The sequence below is a fragment of the Protopterus annectens genome, chromosome 11.part0 (genome assembly GCF_019279795.1).
Source record: "Protopterus annectens isolate FY-2018-M chromosome 11.part0, PAN1.0, whole genome shotgun sequence".
NCBI lineage: Eukaryota > Metazoa > Chordata > Ceratodontiformes > Protopteridae > Protopterus > Protopterus annectens.
The window spans coordinates 100,555,138-100,572,984 of NC_056745.1; the positions used below are offsets into that span (position 1 = coordinate 100,555,138).

General features: G+C 37.6%; 1 protein-coding gene across 4 annotated transcripts in view; it reads right to left on the reverse strand.

Annotated features, from left to right (window-relative positions):
• Positions 1-733: 733 nt before the first annotated feature.
• LOC122815190 (transcriptional enhancer factor TEF-3-like) overlaps positions 734-17,847 on the reverse strand; it is a 2,337,692-nt gene continuing 2,320,578 nt past the window's right edge. For all 4 annotated transcript variants that reach the window (XM_044087472.1, XM_044087473.1, XM_044087474.1 and 1 more), the window contains one exon: positions 734-977. In XM_044087472.1, the coding sequence (XP_043943407.1) occupies positions 864-977 (114 nt within the window). In that variant the 3' untranslated portion in view covers positions 734-863. The remainder of the gene's footprint in view (positions 978-17,847) is intronic.

Below are 17,847 nucleotides of genomic sequence, written 5' to 3' on the forward strand. Positions count from 1 at the left end.
GGGGAACATGCTTTGGCTACACACTCTGTAACTGAACTGAAGGTTGTGAGTCAACCTAAAGTTTTCAGGATGTATGAAATCTCTGCAAAGTCTATTGCAGTATTCTCCACACTTGGACATCAGTCATATATTAAGCATGAATAGTCCAGCATTTTTTCTGACAGGATTAAAGCTATGAGCTGTTAATGAGCTTCATTGTAACGAGCATTTGACAAAGTGAACATGAAGGACAAAAGGTAGACTACAGTTAATTAAGAGTGACACCTAGCCTTCAGAAAAATGCAGTCACTTCTATAATATAAACATGTGTGGCTAGTTCATAAATTAAGACGTCTTTTTGGCACCAACACCATATTACTACAGTATGGCTATCAAGATGCTTTACAGTTATGCAAACAGAACTATAGTGAGGGCATTACTAGATCTTCACTGGGCATATGTCATGATGTAACACATTGCAAATGAAAAGGAATAAAAGGGAGAACCATAACTGTTGTAGTTGACAGTACAGTGGCTTTATCACTGGCATGTCTATACTGGGTTGGTGGAAGGCACAGCACTGCATTAATGAAAATAGTTTGTAGTTCACAGTTGGCATGTCAATCCAAATGACAAATCTTCTCAGTTTCTAAAAGTAAGGCCAACGTGCACATATCACAAAAAAGAATGTTCAGCACTGATGATTCACTGAATCTGAAAAGACACAATAGATAGTAATCTGTCCTTCTAAAAATAGATTCTTCAGTCCTTTAATGCATTCTGCTTTGTTTTGTTTTTGGCACAGTAATGAGGTACAAAACTCATTTAAGGAAATAACAGCAATGCAACCCGGCAGCAAAGCAGTGTGCTCTGCTATGAGTGTTCTAGTCCTTGATAAGTCGATAGATGTGATGCTGGGCTCCATGTTCACTCGTTGATATCTCAAACACGTATGCTATGCATAGCAGTGTTTCCCGAGTATCTATGTTTGACACCACCTATGTAAATAAACAAGAAAAATGTTTAATCCCAAATATCATTACTTATTAAACGATACAAGACTAGCAAAACAATAACTTTCAAGCAGAATAATAACAACATAAAAAACTGCTTTCAGTTGCAACAAATCATTTGCTACTAACTAGAGTACAAAAAGAATGAAGAAAAGTAAAGGGGAATTACTGGGTGAGGCATTAGTGTAGCTGCAACCATTGTAAAGTATAAAAATGCAGAACCTGTCAACCAAAAGCTAGTGCCTCATGATTCAGTACAGTGGGGATAAAACAGGGCAAACCGATAGTTTAGCACAAGTCATCATTAATACCAAGCTCAGAAATGAGCTATACAGAATACATGAAATTCCATATAAACAGTAATTATTATGATGTAATTAGTAAATGCAATGCACACAATAATAAACAAAACAGTAAACACTCTGCACACAATAATAAACAAAATGTACTCTCAATCCAAAGAAGCCATCACATGGCATCATAATGTGAAATTGTACATTCTGATTTTCCCAAACTAAATAGTGTAAAAGACTAGGCTGGACATGTGGGATGGAAACCGAAGTATGGATACCTTACTGCAGTCTCAATGATCCAGGTTAAAATAGTCATGTAAGACAGAAGCTGGACAGGGAAGGCTAGGAGATGCTGATGCTGATCATTAGGTCTAGCTGCTTGAGAAATACCTGTTAGCAAAAAAATTAAATAGAAAAACACTATAACTGTGAAAGAGCTCTCTGTACTGTACATGCGACATGGGCATGTGCGAACATGTACAAGGATTAACAGATGTACAGAGGACCCTTAACAGCAGAAGAGGGTTATGAGGGAAAGATAAGCACAGCCTATATTAAAGAAAGCATCACTTGGGGCTGACTGTGACATGGGCTGTCAAAAACTCATCTGCCCAACTTGAGGTAGCTGACCAAACTGAACACCATAAGGCAGTTATGTCTTGTTGTTAGAGACCCACCAGACCAAGTGGAAATTGTAGGTAACAGTCCAATTACACAGAAATAAAGTAACAGTGGGAGTCAACTGATGACAGGGACAAATAATACTGAACAGAAAACAGCACAAAACAAACAAACAAACAAAAACAAATTAACAAACTGTAGAAGTTTCAAATATTTCTGTGACTTAGCTGGCTAATAATGAGTATCTCGGTCTACATAATGGCAATTCCTTGGTGTTACAATCCTCCGCTTAATAAAAATTACATAAATGTTTGCTCTATTAGAGTTGCAAAGTAATACTATTACTATATTAAATACTGGGTTCCTCATTATATACTTAGGCTTATGTACCCTCCTAAGACCCCATGAGTAATGATGCTAATTTTACATTTATTTACCTGGTCCTGAAATGGACTACTATCCATCACGAATATGAATTTTACCTGTTCAACATTATAAACCTTTAATTAATTTGGGTTCTAAAATAACTTACCTGTGAGTGTAAATTAAGACAAGGAAGTTAAAGATTGAGTTTAAATGAGTGAAACAAACTTTTCTTTTCACACACAAATTTTTTACATGCATCTTTATAACTGAGAACACTTTTTGTGTTAAAACAAAAGTTTTTTTGCAGAACATTGTTAAAACAAAAGGTTGTTTTGCAGAATTTAAAAGGAAACATAGTTTTAACATTTGCTTTCAAAACTGGAACACTGAAAATACAGGACCGTGTTTATGGCATTAATATTAATGAATGGATAGGAGGTTCTTATGTCACTTTCGGTATCAACTCTAATTATGCTGTATTAGTGTAGTTAATCACATGACATTTATTACCAGGAAGAGGGTAAGCAGTGAATTATCTATTTTGCATTATCAAAGACTTCAGTTTGAGAGGCGGGCATTATAATACTGCCCTCAAGGTCAAAGAACATCATTTTTTTTGGATGTTGACAAGTATCATGGACTGAATTAAGTCAAATGTTACTTAAAACTGATAGCTGCATGTTAAAATTTTTGGTTTTATGACAAATTGTTGTACGCGTGCTAATGTTCTCGAGTTGTTTGAAGTATTAATCTGAACATTTTTAGTCCTCCTTTCTTTTTAAGTTTTATATGCATCATCATAGAGCTAATAGGTCCAGCCATACTCAGTCTCTCTTTCAGCAATAAACTCCACAGAAGTGTTCTAGACTCTCCTGGATTCTTCCAGATAATGTCTGCTATACCAGCATTGACTTTCCCTTAAAAAGGCACAGGTTATCAACTGATGTCAGACACCTGCAGCCACAGTATCTCAGCTTAAAGGGATTATTTCTCTTTACCCTGCTCAAGTGTTTTCTCACATACAAATGGCTATTCCTTCATAGCTAAACACTCCAACAACATAATTATAGTGCTGGCTCGGCTCTGGAATTGCTATATAACTACAGCCTCTAAACAGGTTTTGCACCTCATGAATGAATTTCAACAGTCATCACTCTTCACAAAGGTGGGCCATCTACAGACCCTGGAAACTACAGTCTTATAAGTCTCACTAGTCTCATATGCAAATAAATAACTATCATGGAAATGATCAATAATGACATAGAAAACCTTCAGACATAGAAAGCCTAGAGACCCAATTTGGTTTTGTCAAGGGCAGGTCATGCATACTCAACCTGGTGGACTCCTTTGAGAAGGTCACAATGTTAACATGGATTTGAACAGAGGATATTTCAGAGGCAGAACATTTCAGGGATAACTACTTATCCTTACAATTTAAATGAGGTATGGGTTTGTGGGATTCAGTTCTGATGGAGTTCTTTTAATAAGTAGATTGAGACACTATACAATATGGGTGCCACTTGAGCACATTTTTTGTGAAGCATAAAAGCTTAGGACTTCTTGATCTGTGATGTGAACTTCTTACACTGAGGTGTCACAAAGACTCCTGATTATTCTGTCATGAACTGTTGTGCAGCCAGAAGGCTGAAACAATAATTTATATAAATGCAGTTTGTGGTCACAGAGGATTGGCACTGCCTTTCCTTTTCTCTTGAGTCTTTATCTTTCATTTTGTTTGCTGCTTTCTTCCTTCTTGTGGAGTGAAAAGACAATAAGCTACGGGAAGGTTTCTGACTGTTAATGTCACTTGATAAGTAGTGGGGAGGCCTTTCTCGTGGTGTGCCCTTGCAATATTTACTTGTGTCCTATTTTTCTGTTTTCTTGATTGTGTTTTTTTTTTCTAGAAGGATGTATTGCTTCTTACTTGTGGATAGCACAACTGCTTCCTCTTCAGAGATAAACAGCAAAGACGTTACACCAAGCTGATATGTTATACCATTCTATTTCTGTAGAGCGCTTATTTTCTTCATTTTTGGATCGCTTATCAATATTTTATTTTCTGTTGTTGGATCTGTTAACCAAGTTATAGATGTTATCATACCAAGTGAGGCCTGTTTACTACTGATATCTGTAATAAATGAATACTTATTAGCTTAGGCCCTACCCTTTCTCCACTTTAAATTGCCATGCACAGACACACCTGAACTGATTGGGCTATAATGCAATCTATTTATAGTCTGTATAACAGAAAATCTTGTTAATAAAGCAAACTAAGTTCAAAATGATATGTGGAATGTCAATAATTTTCACGATAACTGTGGCATCAATTGAAGAAGGATGTAATTAGCAGAATGGAGATACAACAAACATAATAAATATAAGCGCAGTGATGCATATTGTTATGGGTGGATGCCTGAACAGAAAATAATAATGATAAGTACCCTCCATGGCAAATACGGTTGTAGAATCATAAAGTACAATCTTTTGATGAAAATATAATGCATACATTTGGTTTCTACACTCTGACCGGGAACTCGTGGTTTCAAGAATTGTTGGTTCTAACTTGGAACACTTTAATGTGGGTCTACTTAGTACTAGAAGACTTAAAATGCCTGAATTTGAGACTCTTCTTCAACTTGAACACATTCTTACATGTATAGTTAAACAGATATGGTTTCAAAGTAATGAAAGAAAGTACAGTTGTGGAAGTTAAACTTACCATAACAGCAGATGTTTAAACGATTACGGCTGCAGTAACTTAAGCTATATGGGTTACACTCTTGGCAGGATATAACCCCTATAGCTGAGGCTACTGCAGCAGTGATCAAAGTGAAGAACATCTCCTTCTGTACTTGGGTACAGTGCATACCACATCTTCAATATCCTTGATTTAGTCACAAATATGGCTACTTCCCCTCACATTTAAATAATTGTATTGACCAGGCAATCCCTCTCTGTAACACACATAATGATACATTTAAAAACAACCCTCTGTGGTGTAAAACACAAATAAATAAATTATATAACAAGAGAAAGACATTCCTAATGCTTACAGGAAGTCTCATTCTGCCTACCTAACAGCATACTTAAGGGAACCAGTAGAAAGCTTAAGGGAACCAATAGGAAGTTTAAAGCTGAGTATGAACTTAGAATAGCTACTAAAATCAAAAAAGAACTTCAAATCTTTCTGAAAGTATGGCAGGAAGTTAATAATTAACATCCAACAATCTTTACTGCAAGTTCACAATAATACTGTACACTCCGACACACCGGAAATAGCTAATATCCTATCTAATAAATTTAGCACAAATTTTACTCACCCTCAATTACAGATATTACAAAGATTCAAAGAGGTTGGCATAATGGTTAAGATATTTGCCTTATAGACACAAGATGCAGGTTTGATTCTCACATGAGTTAATTGGCTAGGCTTAAAATGGCCCACAAGGGCAGTTAATCTTTTAATCTATTTATCCATAGTTTCATAGTTTAGTACTAGGCTATCTGCCCTGGGGCATTTGTAAGCCTAGCCATAGTGATGTGGCTTTCGCCAGCCCATGAAATGGCACAAAAATGCACAGAATAGATTTAGAATACTGTGCCTCTGTCCAGTAGTGACACAATGAAGGTCCCTTTATATAATAGAATTAGTTTACTGTGCCCCTGTCTAGCAGTGACACAGATGTGACCCCCCTGGGGTAAACTTACGATCTCCCATCCACTCATCAAGATTTCTCTTGAAGAGAGTCAGTGAGGGGCTCTGCCTAACATGAACTGGGATCTTGTTCCAAAGCATGGGAAGCCTCTGGGTTATGAATCTATCCCTCCAGCATGTCCTATTCATACTTGTGCCAAGGTTTAAGTCTTTAGCTCTCGTGGTCCTGATGGATTTGGATTTTTTGAGGTGGAGCATGTCCATCAGATCCTGATTGGACATGGCATTGTACGTCAGGCAGAGATCACCTCTGAGCAGGCGGTATGCTACTGAATAGAGCTGGAGTTTCTTTAGTCTGGCAGAATAAGACATATGTTGGAGACCCTTGATCCTCTTGGTGAGGTACTTTTGTGGCCTCTCCAGCTGTTGCAAATGCCGAGTGAGGTACATACCAAATGGGGCACTGTACTCAATCATGGATCTGATGGGGGGGGAGTATAGGGGTACAATGACATCCTTGGTTCTGGATGTGAATCCCTTCATGATGAGGTGTGCAAGGTAGAATGTTTTTCTAACCACTTTGGCAACGTGGGTGTCAAATGAGAGGTCGCTGTCAACTTGGGTCCCTAGGTCTCTGATTACTTTTTCCGTACTCAGTGGGTTGCTGTCTATGTGATAATTTGTGGGTACTTTGTTTTTCCCAAAGGGGATGACTATACATTTTTTGGCATTTAGTTTAAGGCCGTGACTCTGGCACCAGTTGTCTGTTTCTGTGAGGCCTTTTTGTAGGATGTATGTGTTCGCTGGTGTATCGACTATGGCGCCTAGTTTGCAGTCATCTGTGAACTTTGTCAGCCACAACCCTCCCATGTTTGCTTTAACATCTGAGAAATAAATGCCGAACAAGAGGGGTCCCAAGACAGATCCCTGTGGGACACCACTTGTGACTGGCTTTGAGTCTGACATTGCTCCAGCGATTTTAACTTTATGGGTTCAGTCCTTTAGCCAGTTTGCAACCCATCTAGTGACATAAGGGTTTACGTTTAAGCTGTTGAGCTTATCTATGATGCCTGAGTGGGGTATTGTGTCGAAGGCCTTAGTCAAGTCCAGGTAGGCTGTATGAACTGCTTTGCCCTCATCAATGGCTCTAGTGACTATTTTGAAAAAGTCAACCAGGTTCAAAAGGCAGGATCTGCCCTTTACAAAGCCGAACTGCCAGCCACCCATTTAGTTACTACTGAGCAACTTCTCTCTGCCTTCTCAAAAGCTAAGGATTCCTCACTCATGAGCTTTGATTACATACCTGGTTGCCTGATTATCAGTGCCAAATATGGCCTAGCCAAACCCCTACTTAACTTCTTTAACCTAAACTTCTACAATGGTTACATTCCTGAAGTCTTGAAAACATCCACTGTAATGCTGTTACACAAATGTGATCCAGTCATGGACCCTGATAACTATAGACCTATTAGTCCGTCTAGTCTCATATGTAAAGCCATGAAATGTATTATTTATGGAATGTATTATCTCAGAGCTCCTTAATCTGGACATTGAAAATGTCTTAAACCTGGAATCTCATCAATTTGGCTTTGTCAAGGAAGACCCTTACATCTTTAGACTCATTAATTTCTTTGAAAAAGCCACCAAAGCACTGGATAACAGTTATGCATCATTTACAGCATATCTGGAACTGGCCAAGGCCATTGACATTATTCACCATCTTGGTACTATTAACAGATTTGTAAATCTGAATATAAGTCCACATACAATGATGTGAGTAGCTAACTGGTTGTCTGTCAGAACACATGTGGTTAGAGTCACAGGTGCTACTTTCGAAAGCAAAAAGTTACCAGTGGTGTATCACAGAGCTCAGTGCTGGGCCCTCTCCTATTTGGCTTCTATTTAGTATCTATTTCTCATGTCAATACTTCTGGTCTTTCATTATCTAAGTTTGCAGATATTTGTTAACCGGGTTGGTCCATCTGAGTTCAAGCCCATTTTCAGTGTAGGCCCGAGGAGAAAAGCTTGATATACTAATACAGTTATATAAAAAATAAGCAAAATAAGTAAATTAAAAACTTATACAATTATATAAAAATAAGCAAAGTAAAAATAAACAAAGAGACAAAAAGTGAAAATGACAGAAAATTGTAAACATAATTATATTACATAAAATAAACCAATAAATACGCATTAACTATTATACATATTAATATTACTTAGGAAATAGGGTATAAATCTGTTTAAACCTTGACATTATGAAAGTGTTTGCAGGTAAAAGTAGCAAAGCAAGAAATTAGGAGCAAAAGGAAGAGGTAAGGGTTTATGTGGGGTCATGACAATTATTTTAGTTTCTTTCTGAAACTACTGGAGTGTGTAATGCATCTTATGTTGAGTGAGAGATTGTTCCAATTATGAGATACTGAATATTTGTATAACACTTTACCAAAAGTTTTATTGGGTTTGCATATTAGAAGAAGTTTGTCTGTACTACAGAGTGGGCACGTGGGGGTATAGTATGACACAAGATTGGATAAGGAGGAGCAGGCTGAGGATTTGAGTAAAAAGTGAATTATGTGGAGTTGTGAAAGTTGAAGACAATGGGGGAATTCAAGTAATTGAAGGTTCTTTAGAGCCAAACAGTGGTGAGAGGTATGTAGTAGGTTTGATTTTATTGTATGCTTGTTCCCAGCTTAGTAATTAAGCAAGACTGAAGGTTTGTAAGGATTGGAGCATCATAGAGTAGGTAAGCTTGAGCCAAGGAGAGTCTAGAGTTAGGAATGTTTTGTTCCTATAAAGAGGGCCAAGTTTTTGGTTTGTTTTTTTAATGGATTGTTGGATATGGAGGCAAAATTTTAATTGCTCATCTATTATCATGCCAAGTAGCTTTGTGTGGGATTCTACATTGATAATGGTTATATTAAAGGATGAGATGGTAAAGGTGGGTTTCAGATTTGAAAGTGACTTTGGGAGGAAGAGTAAAAGTTTAGTCTTTTTAGGATTTAAAATAAGTTGATTTTCAGTGAACCATCTTTTTACAGAAAGAGACGAGTTTTGGGTAAGATTGTAAAGTTGAGTAATACGTTCGGAAGAGGAGATGAGTGTAGAATCCTCAGCATACTGAATGAGAATGGAGTGATAGCAAGATGTATGGAGGTCATTAGTGAAGATTTTGAAAAGAAGGGGTCCCAGGATGGAGCCCTGGGGAGCACCTGTGGGGATCAGAAGGAAGGGGGAGTAGGAGGACTCCCATCTGACAGACTGCAGTCTGTTTCAGAGATAGCTGGAAAACCATTCAAGAGGGGAAGCAGAGAGATTAAGGTTGGCTAGTTTGGTTAGGAGTTTAGAACGAGATACCATGTCAAATGCTTTTTCCGGGTCTAAGAACAGACATGAGACAAGTTTGTTATTATCATGGGCTTCAGCTATTGTATGAGTGAAAGATAAAAGGGCAGTAGTAGTACTGTGGTTTGGATAGAAACCATGTTGGGTAGGTGTCAGTAGGTTTTCATGGTTAAGAAATTTGAACAGTGTACACATGTTTTGAGAATTTTTGATAGGGGGAGAGAATAGCTATGGATCTAAAGTTAGTTGGGTCGGTGGAGTTGCCTCTTTTGTGTAGAGGGATTAAACAGAAACATTTCCAGATATCAGGAGCAGTGGCTTCGCAAACTGATCTATTGCTAAATATAGAAAATGAATAGGCTACAGTGTCAGCTGCAAGTTTGAGAAAGAGGGGGGTAGACTATCAGCAGAAGGAGAACATGGTTTTAGTTTTTGGAGGAGAAATTTTATAAAAGTGGTCTGTTGTGCAGCCAGAAGGCTGAAACAATAATTTATATAAATGCAGTTTGTGGTCACAGAGGATTGGCACTGCCTTTCCTTTTCTCTTGAGTCTTTATCTTTCATTTTGTTTGCTGCTTTCTTCCTTCTTGTGGAGTGGAAAGACAATAAGCTACGGGAAGGTTTCTGACTGTTAATGTCACTTGATAAGTAGTGAGGAGGCCTTTCTCGTGGTGTGCCCTTGCAATATTTACTTGTGTCCTATTTTTCTGTTTTCTTGATTTTGTTTTTTTTTCTAGAAGGATGTATTGCTTCTTACTTGTGGATAGCACAACTGCTTCCTCTTCAGAGATACACAGCAAAGACATTACACCAAGCTGATATGTTATACCATTCTATTTCTGTAGAGCGCTTATTTTCTTCATTTTTGGATCACTTATCAATATTTTATTTTCTGTTGTTGGATCTGTTAATCAAGTTATAGATGTTATCATACCAAGTGAGGCCTGTTTACTACTGATATCTGTAATAAATGAATACTTATTAGCTTAGGCCCTACCCTTTCTCCACTTTAAATTGCCATGCACAGACACACCTGAACTGATTGGGCTATAATGCAATCTATTTATAGTCTGTATAACAGCATCTTGTTAATAAAGCAAACTAAGTTCAAAATGATATCATGTGGAATGTCAATAATTTTCACGATAACTGTGGCATCAATTGAAGAAGGATGTAATTAGCAGAATGGAGATACAACAAACATAATAAATATAAGCGCAGTGATGCATATTGTTATGGGTGGATGCCTGAACAGAAAATAATAATGATAAGTACCCTCCATGGCTAATATGGTTGTAGAATCATAAAGTACAATCTTTTGATGAAAATATAATGCATACATTTGGTTTCTACACTCTGACCGGGAACTCGTGGTTTCAAGAATTGTTGGTTCTAACTTGGAACACTTTAATGTGGGTCTACTCAGTACTAGAAGACTTAAAATGCCTGAATTTGAGACTCTTCTTCAACTTGAACACATTCTTACATGTATAGTTAAACAGATATGGTTTCAAAGTAATGAAAGAAAGTACAGTTGTGGAAGTTAAACTTACCATAACAGCAGATGTTTAAACGATTACGGCTGCAGTAACTTAAGCTATATGGGTTACACTCTTGGCAGGATATAACCCCTATAGCTGAGGCTACTGCAGCAGTGATCAAAGTGAAGAACATCTCCTTCTGTACTTGGGTACAGTGCATATCACATCTTCAATATCCTTGATTTAGTCTACAAATATGGCTACTTCCCCTCACATTTAAATAATTGTATTGACCAGGCAATCCCTCTCTGTAACACACATAATGATACATTTAAAAACAACCCTCTGTGGTGGAAAACACATATAAATAAATTATATAACAAGAGAAAGACATTCCTAATGCTTACAGGAAGTCTCATTCTACCTACCTAACAGCATACTTAAGGGAACCAGTAGAAAGCTTAAGGGAACCAATAAGAAGCTTAATGCTGAGTATGAACTTAGAATAGCTACTAAAATCAAAAAAGAACTTCAAATCTTTCTGCAAGTACGGCAGGAAGTTAAGAATTAACATCCAACAATCTTTAGTGCAATTCACAATAATACTGTACACTCCGACACACCGGAAATAGCAGATATCCTATCTAATAAATTTAGCACAAATTTTACCCACCCTCAATTACAGATATTACAAAGATTCAAAGAGGTTGGCATAATGGTTAAGATATTTGCCTTATAGACACAAGATGCAGATTTGATTCTCACATGAGTTAATTGGCTAGGCTTAAAATGGCCCACAAGGGCAGTTAATCTTTTAACCTATTTATCCCAGCCACCCATTTAGTTACTACTGAGCAACTTCTCTCTGCCTTCTCAAAAGCTAAGGATTCCTCACTCATGATCTTTGATTACATACCTGGTTGCCTGATTATCAGTGCCAAATATGGCCTAGATGAACCCCTACTTAACTTCTTTAACCTAAACTTCTACAATGGTTACATTCCTGAAGTCTTGAAAACATCCACTGTAATGCTATTATACAAATGTGATCCAGTCATGGACCCTGATAACTATAGACCTATTAGTCCGTCTAGTCTCATATGTAAAGCCATGAAATGTATTATTTATGGAATGTATTATCTCAGAGCTCCTTAATCTGGACATTGAAAATGTCTTAAACCTGGAACCTCATCAATTTGGCTTTGTCAAAGAAGACCCTTGCATCTTTAGACTCATTAATTTCTTTGAAAAAGCCACCAAAGCACTGGATAACAGTTATGCATCATTTACAGCATATCTGGACCTGGCCAAGGCCATTGACATTATTCACCATATTGGTACTATTAACAGACTTGTAAATCTGAATATAAGTCCACATACAATGATGTGAATAGCTAAGTGGTTGTTTGTCAGAACCCATGTGGTTAGAGTCACAGGTGCAACTTTCAAAAGCAAAAAGTTACCAGTGGTGTATCACAGAGCTTAGTGCTGGGCCCTCTCCTATTTGGCGTCTATTTAGTATCTATTTCTCATGTCAACACTTCTGGTCTTTCATTATCTAAGTTTGCAGATTTTTGTTAACCGGGTTGGTCCATCTGAGTTCAAGCCCATTTTCAGTGTAGACCCGAGGAGAAAAGCTCGAAATACTAATACAGTTATATAAAAAATAAGCAAAATAAGTACATTAAAAACTTATACAATTATATAAAAATAAGCAAAGTAAAAATAAAGAGACAAAAAGTGAAAATGACAGAAAATTGTAAACATAATTATATTACATAAAATAAACCAATAAATACGTATTAACTATTATACATATTAATATTACTTAGGAAATAGGGTGTAAATCTGTTTAAACCTTGACATTATGAAAGTGTTTGCAGGTAAAAGTAGCAAAGCAAGAAATTAGGAGCAAAAGGAAGAGGTAAGGGTTTACGTGGGGTCATGACAATTATTTTAGTTTCTTTCTGAAACTACTGGAGTGTGTAATGCATCTTATGTTGAGTGGGAGATTGTTCCAATTATGAGATACTGAATATTTGTATAACACTTTACCAAAAGTTTTATTGGGTTTGTATATTAGAAGAAGTTTGTCTGTACTACAGCGTGGGTGCGTGAGGGTGTAGTATGACACAAGATTGGATAAGGAGGAGCAGGCTGAGGATTTGAGTAAAAAGTGAATTATGTGGAGTTGTGAAAGTTGAAGACGATGGGGGAATTCAAGTAATTGAAGGTTCTTTAGAGCCAAACAGTGGTGAGAGGTATGTAGTAGGTTTGATTTTATTGTATGCTTGTTCCCAGCTTAGTAATTAAGCAAGACTGAAGGTTTGTAAGGATTGGAGCATCATAGAGTAGGTAAGCTTGAGCCAAGGAGAGTCTAGAGTTAGGAATGTTTTGTTCCTATAAAGAGGGCCGAGTTTTTGGTTTGTTTTTTTAATGGATTGTTGGATATGGAGGTAAAATTTTAATTGCTCATCTATTATCATGCCAAGTAGCTTTGTGTGGGATTCTACATTGATAATGGTTATATTAAAGGATGAGATGGTAAAGGTGGGTTTGAGATTTGAAAGTGACTTTGGGAGGAAGAGTAAAAGTTTAGTCTTTTTAGGATTTAAAATAAGTTGATTTTCAGTGAACCATCTTTTTACAGAAAGAGACGAGTTTTGGGTAAGATTGTAAAGTTGAGTAATACATTCGGAAGAGGAGATGAGTGTAGAATCCTCAGCATACTGAATGAGAATGGAGTGATAGCAAGATGTATGGAGGTTATTAGTGAAGATTTTGAAAAGAAGAGATCCCAGGATGGAGCTCCGGGGAGCACCTGTGGGGATCGGAAGGAACGGGGAGCAGGAGGACTCACATCTGACAGACTGCAGTCTGTTTCAGAGATAGCTGGAGAACCATTCAAGAGGGGAAGCAGAGAGATTAAGGTTGGCTAGTTTGGTTAGGAGCTTAGAATGAGATACCATGTCAAAGGCTTTTTCCGGGTCTAAGAACAGACATGAGACAAGTTTGTTATTATCATGGGCTTCAGCTATTGTATGAGTGAAAGACAGAAGGGCAGTAGTAGTACTGTGGTTTGGATAGAAACCATGTTGAGTAGGTGTCAGTAGGTTTTCATGGTTAAGAAATTTGAACAGTGTACACATGTTTTGAGAATTTTTGATAGGGGGAGAGAATAGCTATGGATCTAAAGTTAGTTGGGTCAGTGGAGTTGCCTCCTTTGTGTAGAGGGATTAAATAGAAACATTTCCAGATATCAGGAGCAGTGGCTTCGCAAACTGATCTGTTGCTAGATATAGAAACTGGATAGGCTACAGTGTCAGCTGCAAGTTTGAGAAAGAAGAGGGGGGTAGACTATCAGCAGAAGGAGAACATGGTTTTAGTTTTTGGAGGAGAAATTTTATAAAAGAGGTCGGTATAGGTTTGAGAGAGAAGAGGGTCTGGTTATAAGGTGCTTGGGGAGGGATAGTGGGGTGGGAGTTATAGTCAGTGTTGGCCAGTTTATGGACAGTATCAATGAATTAATGGTTGAGGAGGGAGGCAGTGTCCTGTGCAGAATTTTTAGGGTATGGATTGGGAGTTTCAGGGCTACTGGGGTGAAGAATTGAGTTGATAGTTCTCCAGAAGCTTTTGAGATTTGAGTCATGGCTAGTTTGGGCTTTATAGTCATTTTTTTCTTGTCATTATAGATTTGTTTTTTGTATGATTTTGAAGTTGTTTAAAAATTTGATGGTGAGTAGGGGGATTTGGATTTTAGCCAAGTTTTTCAAGCAGAATCTCTCTAATACATAAGGGAATGAGCATCTTTTGTATCCTGATTTTCTGTAGGTGTGCTAGTGTGTTGAGGATGTCTAGGAAGATGTGGTTGAATTTTAGCAAGGTGTTAAGGGGAAGACTATGCAGTCTGGACCAATTTATTAATTTGAATTTTTCATTAAAAGTTCTGGAGTTGAAGCTAGAGTGTTTACGTCAGTCTTTATACAGATGAGGGTGGTACAGTTGTAGAGAGTGTCTTTGGGTATAGATGGGTAGGTGGTCACTTAAAGTATCAGGAAGTATACTAGAGTTGTGATAGAGGTACGGGTCATAATCAGTATCCACTCAAGTATAGTGCCAGAGTTGGAATGTTTATTTAAGCAAGTTGGGGTTGTGATGAGCTGGGTAAATCCAAAGAGAAGGATGCTTTGGTCAGGAGAGTTAGCGCGTAGTGTTTTCCAGTCAATATTTACATCACCCAGTATGACAGTTTCATAGGGTATGTTCTGTGAGATTCTGGACAGTATTTGCTCAAGAATAGGGATGTTTATGCCAGGTGAGATATAGATGGAAGCAATAGCAAATTTTTTGTGGGTGTTTATGTGGCAGTTAAGTATTAGTAGTTCCAAATAAAATGAAGAGCTGCTGCCACAGACTAAAGTTTAATAAAATAATTAAAACTAAATACTTAAAAGCAGTTAAGAAACACTAAAACACAAGTGTAAACAGGATAAGCGCTTTCGGTCCATGACCTTCCTCAGATCCTGACGTAGTAGAGTATATTCATTAATTTAAAATAACACAATCTACCAATCAAAGATCATCTACAAAGCTTCCGCCCTTCAGTATGGGCTTGAGAGGAATTAGCCCATTTAATACTGTCAGTTTATCAGATTGCAAATAGGCGACAAACAAAACAAGAACATCTCTAATGCCTTATAGTTTTTTTATTTTCAATCATGGAAGTGGTTTGTGATACTGTCAGGGGTGGTGATCTACAGAACAGGACAGAAATATCAGAGATTAAATGGATAGCTGATCTGCAATCTGATAAGCTGCCAGGATTATTTATTTATTTTTATTTATTTATTTGCAGTTGGTTTACCAGGATAGTCCATTGGGTCAAATAACCCGTTTTCAATGGAGTCCTGGGGAGAAAAGTTCCAGAACTAAGTATGTTACAAAAAGTGATTCATACTAGTTGTACAAAAACTATAACAAATTACAAATTATATAATAATCCAAAGTATTTTGACACAAGTAAACAATTTCAAATGAACACATAAGAAATAACTATGAAAGAACATTAGATAAAATTAATAGATTATAGATTATAAAGAATAATGCATGAAAAATTTTGAGTTTATACCATATTCAAAATACTGAATCAAGTTTGTGAGAAATAACAGAAATTTATGAAGGAAGTACTTAGGAGGTGAGGGCTAGTGCAGTTTTCCCTATAAGGGGAAATGATAATGTATATTAGTTATGAGTAAATAATCAGAAAAAATGCAAGAGGAATCAAGGCAAAGAAGGAAGAATGGCAATTGCAAGTAAATTAGCTATGTGGGATGGGAGCAAGAGCATTCCCACTTGGATACTAGGTGGGAATGAAGAGATCTTTTAAAAATAAAGTGGTTGGGGGTGGTGCGGATGGATGATGGTAGAGAGTTCCAAAGGCGGGCAAGGACAAAAGATAGAAGATTTTTCCCTGGGGGACGAGTGGGTTTATAGATTTCTAATAGATTTTGATTGTTGGACCTCAATGTTCTATCAGGAAGGTGCATTTTAAAAGCTGATGAAAGGGAGGGACAGAGAGAGGAGTTGAAAATGAGTTTGTGAGCAAGAGTTAGTTGAGTGTATGTGAGATAGTTAGGAAGCTCTAGCCATTTTAGTATATGGAGAGAGGAACAGTGGTGTGAGGAGGACTTGTGGTTGGTAACAAACTTGGTGATTTTGTTATAGCAAGAGGAAAGTTGGGTTTTTAGGGAGGACTGTAGATTAGTTAGGAGTGGGGCTCCGTAGAGAAGGGAGGGGATAAGAAATGAAGTAGAGAGAGTGATTTTGGCAGCAGGTGTGAGGTATTTATTTTGCCGGTACAGCATACCAAGTTTTTGGTAGGTTTTTTGATATTTAGCTGTAGGTGAGAATTAAATTTGAGTTGGTTATCAATTTGGACCCCAAGTAGCTTGGTCTCTGACACTAGTTCCAGAGGTGAATTATTTTGACTAGTGATAGAGAATGTGTTTGTGTTGAAGGAGACAGCTTTAGAGGGGAGAATAGCATTAATTTGGTTTTGGAGGCATTGAGAGCAAGATGATTTCTTTTCATCCACTGCTCAGTGGTTGTGAAAGCTTCTTGGGTCAATTTTAGGAGTGAGGGGATAGAAGAGGCAGAGCATATAATAGTGGAATCATCTGCGTATTGGATGATGTCTGAGAAAGGAATAGAGTTGTGGAAATCATTTATAAATATATTAAAGAGAAGGGGACCCAGTATGGATCCTTGGGGTACCCCAGTAGGGTATTTAGAAATGAGGAAGTGGCTTTTTCCATATTACTGCTTGATATCTGTTAGATAAGTAGTTGGAGAACCAGTTCAATGAGGAGGGAGATAGGTTAAGTCCTGAGAGTTTGGTTAGTAGCAGGTTATGAGAGATAGTGTCAAAGGCCTTAGAGAGGTCGAGTAGTATGGTAGAAACAATTTGGCCAGAGTCACGTGCTTTGTTAATAGTTTGAAGGAAGGAGAGGAGGGCGGTCATAGTACTGTGATTAGGTCTGAATCCATGTTGTGTGGGAGTTAGTAGGTGATTTTCTAAAAGGTAAGGAAGGAGTTGAAGATGAATACATTTTTCTAAGATTTTAGAGATGGGAGACAGGATCGCAATGGGGCGGAAATTAGTAACATTGTTATTGTTGCCCCCTTTGTGCAAAGGGATGATGTAGGCCTTTTTCCAGATTTGGGGTACTGTACTTTCTAGGATAGAGCGGTTGATTAAAATGCTAATAGGGGAGGAAATTGCATCAGCAGCTATGCTAAGAAAGTAAGAAGGGATGTTATCAGGAACATTAGTACATGGCTTCAGTTTCAGAAGGAGTTTCTTTATAGTGGAAGTGGGTATAGGTTTGAATGAGAAAGAGGGAGTGTGTGTGTGGGGGGGGAGTTAGTGGCAGATGAAGATAATGAAGTAGAGTAGGAGAAAAAGTGGAGGGAGAAGAGTTGGTCAATGGAGATGTGGGGGTGGTGGTGGTGCTGGGTGGAGTGCTGGGGAGAGAGGGTGGGGGAGTATTTGAGAGTGTAGTGGTGTTAGAGAAGGATGATGTTAATTTGGAAAT